The sequence below is a fragment of the Culicoides brevitarsis genome, chromosome 3 (assembly GCF_036172545.1).
Source record: "Culicoides brevitarsis isolate CSIRO-B50_1 chromosome 3, AGI_CSIRO_Cbre_v1, whole genome shotgun sequence".
Classification (NCBI taxonomy): Eukaryota; Metazoa; Arthropoda; class Insecta; order Diptera; family Ceratopogonidae; genus Culicoides; species Culicoides brevitarsis.
The window spans coordinates 4455478-4464333 of NC_087087.1; the positions used below are offsets into that span (position 1 = coordinate 4455478).

At 22.5% G+C, this 8856-nt stretch overlaps 1 protein-coding gene across 1 annotated transcript in view; it reads right to left on the minus strand.

Annotated features, from left to right (window-relative positions):
• LOC134833697 (uncharacterized) overlaps positions 1-8364 on the minus strand; it is a 30037-nt gene extending 21673 nt beyond the window's left edge. The window contains exon 1 of the mRNA XM_063848113.1: positions 8310-8364. Within this exon, the coding sequence (XP_063704183.1) occupies positions 8310-8364 (55 nt within the window). The remainder of the gene's footprint in view (positions 1-8309) is intronic.
• Positions 8365-8856: the final 492 nt, after the last annotated feature.

Genomic DNA, 8856 nt, shown 5'->3' on the forward strand with positions numbered 1-8856 from the left:
ATTAATTATTTTAAATAAATAAATTTATTAATAAATTTTAAGAAATTATATTTTCTTATTAATAATGTTAATAAAATTTTGATTTAAATTTAAAAAATTTCGTAAAATTCGAAGTTTGACAAAAAATAAAAAAAAATTGTTAAGTTTTTAAAAATCAAAAATATTAAAAAAATTATTAATTTTCTTAAATTTTTAATATAAATTATTTAAGTCATTTATTAATTAATTTGTTTAATTTAATTTTTAAATAATTAATTTTTAATAAATTTTATAATTAATTTTTTAAAAATTTTAATTTTTTTTTATATTTTTTGATAAATAATTCAAATATAATTAATTATTTTAAATAAATAAATTTTAATATTTAAATTTTTTATTAATAATGTAAAACTAATTTTATTAATATCTTGAATTCAATTTAAAAAATTTAAAAATTTGTAAAATTTTTAATAGTCAAAAATATAATAAAAAATTTAGTTTAACATTAGAAAAAAAAAATAATTTTTCTCAAATTTTTAATTTTCTTAAATTTTTAATTTAAATTAATTATTTAATTAATTCTTTTATTATTTTAATTAATTTAATTATTTTTTTTTAAATTCATTTAAATATTGTTTTTAAATTTTCAAATTGTTTCAAAGGCATAAAAAAGTTTTAAAGCAAAGTTTTCTTCCAAATTTAAACAAAAAATCAAACATTAAAGCATTCAAGTCATAAATCGTCTCCTATATCCCGCCTTTCTTTATACAGATCTTCTCTAAAAATCGAATGCTTTCAAGTACGACGAATTGCTTCCTCTTTCATGACATTTTTCAAAGATCATCCGCCATAAATCTCGCATTGATACGAACGGAGAGGCACTTTTGAAGCAACAAACACACAACAAACATCGGTCCTCATGATTTTTTAAGCACACCAATAAATTTTTGAACACAACTCTCTTTGTATCTCCTCCGTTCGAGATTCGAATGTTTCGGTGCAAAATGCACGAGTGCAACATGTCTGACTTTTATCATGAATATTTGACAAAAAAGCAATAAATTATCGATAAATTCCGTCATATTTGGTGCATGCGATTGAAATCAAACCCGAAATAGAGCAATAAATTTGCTAAAATTGCTTATTTGTCAAGGCGAGCGAACGTTCATTAACTTCAGATTTGCCCGAAAGAGAGACGGAAAATATCATCAAAAGCTTGTTATGGCAGAGGAAACACTTGGCGACGAGGCAAAAAAAGGGCGAATCGTTATTATCATCGTTATTAGTCCCATTTTCGATAAACATAATCATAATACGAGTCCCTTAAGTTTTTTTTCTCTCGTTTTAGGTATTTTACATAAACAACAAATTCGAACAAATTGACGAGGAAATGTGTGGGAAATGACAGTCATTTACGTTTTTTGCAGCATTTATCGAACTATTGACGTTAGTTTGATGATTTTTCGGACCTGGCAAGAAAAAAATTCATCAAGAAGATGTTCAAGCAGTTCATTGGAGGAAAATTTTTCAACTTTAAGTTAAAAATCGACTCCAAACCAAGCATAAAAACTTAAAAATCTTCGATTTTCTTCTAAAAAAAGGAACACAACCCACAGAAGGAGCAAAAAAATATTTATTTAGTCCGATTCCTGTCACTCCGAACAAACAGTTATCGTGTTCCAATGTCATCATATATCCCATCTCATGTGATTTTTTTCTCTCCCATTTTCATCCAAAACAACAATGACACAAAAAAAAACTTTGGGCAACAACAAAAAATTCATAATAATAATAATAACATAAAGGAAAAGGGTTATGAACATATTTATGAATGTTGCTACAGAGAAAAGTTCACAAAAAAAGCTCAACGGAAGTAAAACAAAAAAGTAGCTGGCTGTAAAAAAAAATTTTAATAGAATAGCTTCCGAAAATATTTTTTTTTACGTTTGTTTGTTCACATATTGATAGTAGAGAAAGAGAGACCTTTGCAACATGGGCTTAGTTAGTAGTGTGCAAAAATTCAATGGAATGGATAATAAAAAAAAATTTGAAAGGTAGACAAAAAATTTGCTCATAAAAAAAAGGGGAAAATGTATGTTTAACAGATTTTTCCCTTAGAATTTTTTGTAATTTTTTACGCACTTTTTTTTTGCATATCAAAAAAGGCTTGTTTTCATAGAAAGTTATTAAATTTGATTGATTTTTTTTTTCGTTCAATGTTTTGGGTTCTGAAAAGATGATTGATTACTTGTTCGATTTTTTTTATATTAATTTTTTATAAATTTTCTTTAAATTCATAAAATGGAATTTTGTTCATTTAAAATTTTTAAATTTTTTTTTCAAATTTAATTTTGTATTAAGAAAAAAGTTTTTTTTTAAAAATAATTTAATTTAATTAAAAATAATTATTTCATTTAAATAATTTAAAAAAATGTTTAACTTCAATTTAATTAAATTTAAAAAAATTCTTTGACTTTGTTAATTAAATTGAAAATTTTATTTAAATTAGGTAGATTAAAAAAAATGTTAATATTAAAAATATTTTTAAATAAATTTTTTAATTTTAATTTGATAAAATTCAAAAAAATATTTAAATTAATAAACTTTAAATAATTTTTTTCATTTATTTATTTTAAAAAAATTATGTTTGAATTAAATTAATAAATAAAAATTAAACAATTTTTTTTTTTTAATTAAATTTTTACGTTTTTGAAACTTAATTTTGTATTTAAAAAAAATATTTTAATTATTTATTCATTTAATTATATAAATTATTAAATTAAATTTTTAAAAAAATATTTAAATTATTTAATTAAATTAAAAAATATTTATTCAAATTAATAATCAAAAAATTTATTATTAATTAATTAATTTTAATTCTAAAAAAATATATTTTTGAATTTATTTAATAAATAAAAATTAAATATTTTTTTTAAATTTAATAATTATTTTTAAATTTAAAATAAATTTAATATAATTAAATTTTTAGATTTAAAATTATTTTATTTGATATAATTTAATTTATTTTAAATTTATAAATAATAATTTAATTTTTATTTATTAATTTAATTAAAAAATATTTTTTTTGACATAACCAGTCGTCTCCATTCTCCATAAATTCAAGCTTTTGTTCATATTTCTATGACAACTGAGTACAAAATCTCTTGCTCAATGCACTTTTGCCCTTTCTTTCACTTCAAACTTCCATTCCATTCAACCGTCACTCTCACAAACATCTCATATTTATCCGAGAAATCGCAGACAATGAAACTTTTTGGAACAAAAAAGGCAACATTTTAGCAAAAATTTTACTTTTACACGATTCCTTTCACATTTTCACAACATTTATCTCCCCGACGAACAACAAGATCATTATTTTTGGCGTTCGTTTTGTGTCTGCGTCTCCTCTTTTTTAGTTAAAATTTGTTATCATATTATTATAACAATAATATCACGTCGGTACAAAGAGACTAAATAGTAAAATTTAAAATAACACAAATTTTATCTTTTTGTCTTTGCAACGACTTTTCTGGCTCTATTATGATAATTTTATTGTTCCAGAGTCTCGCGTTTGCAATTTTGCTCTGACAACATTTATTTTACGTGTAATTTTAGGTCTGTGTAAGTTTCTCTTTTTGTAAAAAAAAAAACATGAAAATGTTGCAGAAAATTTTTGCGGGGATTTTCCGACTTAACTCAATTTTTCAACTGACGACTTCTTTTGTGTGTCAATGATGCAAAGTGCCTCTCAGAGTGCACATAACGACAACAAGGACAACAACTTAATCCCCATTTCGCAGCACAAACGTCACTCTTTTAACAACAATTATGATTCTTTGTGCCTTTTTCCTCGTGTTTTGTTGTGCAAATAGGCAACAAGGAGAGAGAAAAGTGTTTGAAAAAGAAGGACTGAAAACAAAGGAAAAGGTAAGTGAGTGTGATGTGCATGAAAAAAGGGGTGAATGTGTGATTAAAAAGTGTAAAAATGCTTTTAATAAGTTTGAAATTTTTTTTTAATGAGGAGTAATTGAGGTAGTTGATAAAGAGCAATTAATTTTTTTTATTTTTAAATATTTTTTATTTAAATAATTTTTATTTTTTATTAAATTTTTTAATTTATTTTAAAGTTTAAATATTTTTAATGAATATTTCTTAAAATTTAAATAAATTTTTTAAATTAAATTTTAAACATTTTTTTTTTAATTTGAATTATTTTTTTTAAATTTTTTTAAAATATTTTTCAATAATTTTAAAAAATTTTTAATTTATTTTAAAAAACTCAAAATTGTTTTTATATTTTAATTTAAATTAATTTTATTTTTATTTTGAAAACTTTAATTAAAATTTATTAAAAATAATGATAATTTTTTTTATTAATTTTTTTTGCTAAATAATTTTTTTAATTCAAAAAAAAAGTAAAAATATTTAATGATATAATTATTTAGGAATCAAATAAAATTTTAATTTTATTTAAATTATATTAAAATTATTTTGATAAAAATTTTGCTTTTAAAAACTATAAATATATTTCTCATAAGTGAAAATTCCTTGAAATTCTCGAAAAATCTCTTCACAAAATCCTTTTTCAGTCGAAAATCCTCTTTCAATCCATTCTACTTTAAAACTTTACAAAAAAAATCTCGTAAAAATTGACATGACACACATAAACAAAATCAAATTCGCTTCCGTCAATGTTTTTCGCACGAAAGGTATATGCAATGTGTATCACATATACCGCCATTCATCAAACACTTTAAAAATTTACATTCCATATTTATTTATACGTTTTTTCCTACCTCGTTTTTAGTCGTGAATGTCGTCTCTCTCTAAATAAATCGTTACATGTCATCATCGCTGAACAAGCGAAGAATTTCAATTGAAAATATCATCCTTGCTACAGAGCCTCGTACAGCATACGAACACGTACGTACGGGTATGTGAGGAAATGTGCCAAATACAAAAAATTTATTGATCAGCGAATGTTTCCGCGACGCCAATGTGTGTGATGATGATGATGAAGTGAAAATTACTTTAAATTCGAATCATGAATCTAATAAATTGAATGGAGGAAACGATTTTTGGAACGAGTTGTCAATAACAGAACCTACCTCAACAATGCGGAGTTTGGGCGCGCTTTAAAAGTAAAAAAAAGTCGTTTGAAAAAGGATTTTAAATAGAATCGCTTTTCAAATTTCAAACCACGTGACCATATTTTGAGCTGAGAGGCATTTTAAACGTTTCCCAATGCACATTTTGAATTTTTTTTCAAAAGTTTTTGCCTAATCCAGAGTCTATAAATTTGACCTTATGCATATTTTGATACATTTTGAGCTTTTAAGCTTATTTTAAAAATTTCAAACCACGTGACTTTTTTCATTAAATTATTTAATAAAACTCGAAATTGATATTTTTGAACCAATTAACATTTTAAAAATTGATGCCTTTGCACAATTCAATTAATTTCAATGAAAATTTTCCAATTAGAAAATTTTTCCAATGCACATTTTCAAATTTCAAACCACGTGACCATATGTTGAGCTGAGAGGCATTTTAAATGTTTCCCAATGAAAAATTTTGAAAATTTTCTTAAGTTTTTGCCTTTAATAAAGTATCTGAATTTTCGACTTAATGCATATTTTAACATTTTAGCTGTAATTGAGCATATTTTAAAATTTTTAACCACGTGACCTAACAAACAGACTTTTTCTGCCAAAAAATCATTTTTTTATCTTCAAAATTTATTTAAAACAAGAAAAGAAAGTTTTTACAAAGAATTTAATTTAAAATTTCACGTTTTAATGAAATTCAAGTGGATTAACGAGAAACGAGTAAAGAAAGTTTTCGCCCACATTTCAACTCAACTCATCTCATCTCAAGATGATTATAAATAAATTATTCCCTCCAAAGGTAAATAAAATAGAATTTCTCCATTTTCTCTGAAAATTTACAAACAGCAAAAAAGAAAAAATTGTTGAGATAAAAGGAAAAAGCAAAATTCCGTTCCCAATAAATTATTCAACAATCTCGGATATTTTATTGCACAAAAACCGTCACCACTATTATTATCATATTTACACTTTTTCCTCGTTGCAAGCAGAAAAAAATAAGAAAAATATTGATTTTCTTCCGAAGACGAAAAAGAAGAAAAGTCAGAAAAACGAAGAACGAGTTGAGTAGTACATTAGTTTCGATCGCACATAGTTTTCCACACAGACACAAATTTTATTGAATTGTTAATATATTCCAGCCACATCATACAGCCAACCATAAAATATGCGGAAAGGAGCAACGAAAAAAAAACTTTTTTCTGTGAATTTGTTCAACGATGACGACGACGACGACGAAGCAGCTGCTGAGATGTTTAATTCAGGAACTGTGCGACGACGACGACACAAATGGGAATTTTTCTGTCTGTCGGTTTGAATTTTGTTCAAAAAAAAATAAAAATAATACAAAAATGTATTGCGAATCAGGGCAAAGTTCAGCAGAAATATCTTTTATAAAAAATTATTACTAACTATGACAGGAATGATTCGATTATTGCCATTGGACTTTTTTTCTGTCGCTCTCTCTGCGTTTGTGTGTTAGTTTTGCAATAGTTTGAGGCATGTTGCAAAGTTTTTGGTGCCAGTTTTCGTTGTTCGTGCTGCTCTATTGGAGGAAAAAGTTTTAATCTGTTGTTAGTTTAGTGACGACGATAGGAAGTTTTGTCAACAGTAGTTCGATCAATCGATTAGTTTGGCGAGGAAATTACAAGACGTTACTCAAAAATGTTTTTAAAAGATGTTTTGTGGTAAGTTAATTTTGGTTTTAAATGTCAAAAATAATTTTATAAATTTTTTTAAATTATTTTTTAAATAATTATTTGTTTTTATTTAATTTTAATTAATTAAATTTTATTATTAAAAATTTATTATTTTATTTATTAAATTTATTTATTTTTATTATTTTATTAAAAAATTAATAATTCATAATTTTATAAATTTTATTTTAATTATTTTTTAATTAATTTTTTAAAATTTTTTTTTTTAATTTATTTAACTTATTTGTTATTTAATTTTATTAATAAAATTTTAATTTAATTTAATTTTTTTAATTAATTAATTTAATTTAATCTTTTTATTGAATTTTAATTAATTAATTTTTATTTTTTTTAAATTAATTTTATTTAACTTTTTATTTAATTTTTTAATAATTAATAATTTTATAAATTTTATTTTAATTATTTTTTAATTAACTAATTATTTTTATTTATTTTTAATTAATTAATTTTTATTTTCATTTTTAAAATTAATTTTATTAATTTATTTATTTAATTTTAATTGATTATTTTTTAATTTATTTTTTTAAATAATTTTAATATCTGACAATTTTTTTTAATTAAAAATTGATTTAATTAAATAAATTAAATATGAATAAAAAAAATTAAAATTGATAAATATATGAAAAACATTGAAAAATTTTCAAATTTGTCGAGATCGGAATTATTTTTTTTATTTTTTTCCATTTATATTTTAAGTTATTTTTTGAGGCTCTGATAGTGAACAGAAATAAAAATTATGTTGTGAGAAATTTATAATTATGATAAAATGAAAAAAAATAGATCGAAATTAATTCCGATCTCGACTCAGTTAATTTTTTTTCCTAAAATGCTAAAATGTAAAAAATTTTCGATTTTAATCAAAACTGAGGCTCTAAATATTTTTAAAAATCATTTTTGAATTAATTTAATTTAAAAAAAAAATTAAAAATTAAACAAACAAAAAAAAAACTTCGAGATCGGAATTTTACTCGATCTCGAAAAAATTGCAATTTTTTTTATATTTTATTTTCTTTAATTTTTTTTACTCTAATAAAAAAAGCTTAATGCTAAAATTATTTCTCATTGAATAATTCCTCAAATAATCACACTTATCACGATAATTTCCCGCAAAACCATCAAAATAATACTAACGATCTAATCTCCGATAACCACAAAACATCATTGACACTCCTCAAAAACATCCATAAATCCATCGAACGACATAAAAAAAAACACCCTCACAAAATAAAAAAAAAAATAATTCACATTAAATTGTTATCTGTAATCAGAATTAATCCTCGTGACATGTTTCGATGATTAATTGCTTGATTACATCGAGAACGTCTTGCATTCAATTTTCGCGCGCGCATCGTCCAACTAATTCCTCATCATCAATCATCTCAAGGTATCTCCTTTGGTTCGTTGTTGGCGACGACATCCAAGGACAATAATTTTTTTTTTTTCATATTTTATCATTAAAAAATTCAGAAAAGAAAAAAAATTTTGGCACAAAAAATTATGAACTTACCAGATAGTAATAAACAAACGATGAAGTTTAGGTATTTTTTCAGGATTTCGTTCATCGTTTTTTTTTTTTTTGTAAAGCAGTTAGAAGTAATAAATGTCTCTCTCTATCTATCTATATTTTGCCGTTTTCCGGATTTAAAAGAAATTTAAATTGGAGACATTTTTTATTTGATTTTTTGTTCAATTTATTTGACTTTAATCCTTTAGATTTATGTTTTTCAATTTTTTCGACATTTTTATTTTTTTAATTTTTTTTTTGAATTTTTTTTTTATTTATTTTTTAATTTTTTTAATTAAATAATTTATTTTTTTTTTAATTTTTAAAAATTATTTTTTAATTTTTTAATTAATTAATTTTTTTTTAATTTTTTATAAAATTATTTTTTTTTATTTTGGTGGTTTTTTCGTTTCGGACAGAATCTTGACCTATTTAAAAAAAATTCAATGTCATTCAAGTTTTTGTTTTGATCGTCAGCCCGCCTTTTCCTCGCATTTCTTCGAAAAATTTTTAATCATTTATCAATGGAGAGAGAAACAACACAAAAAAA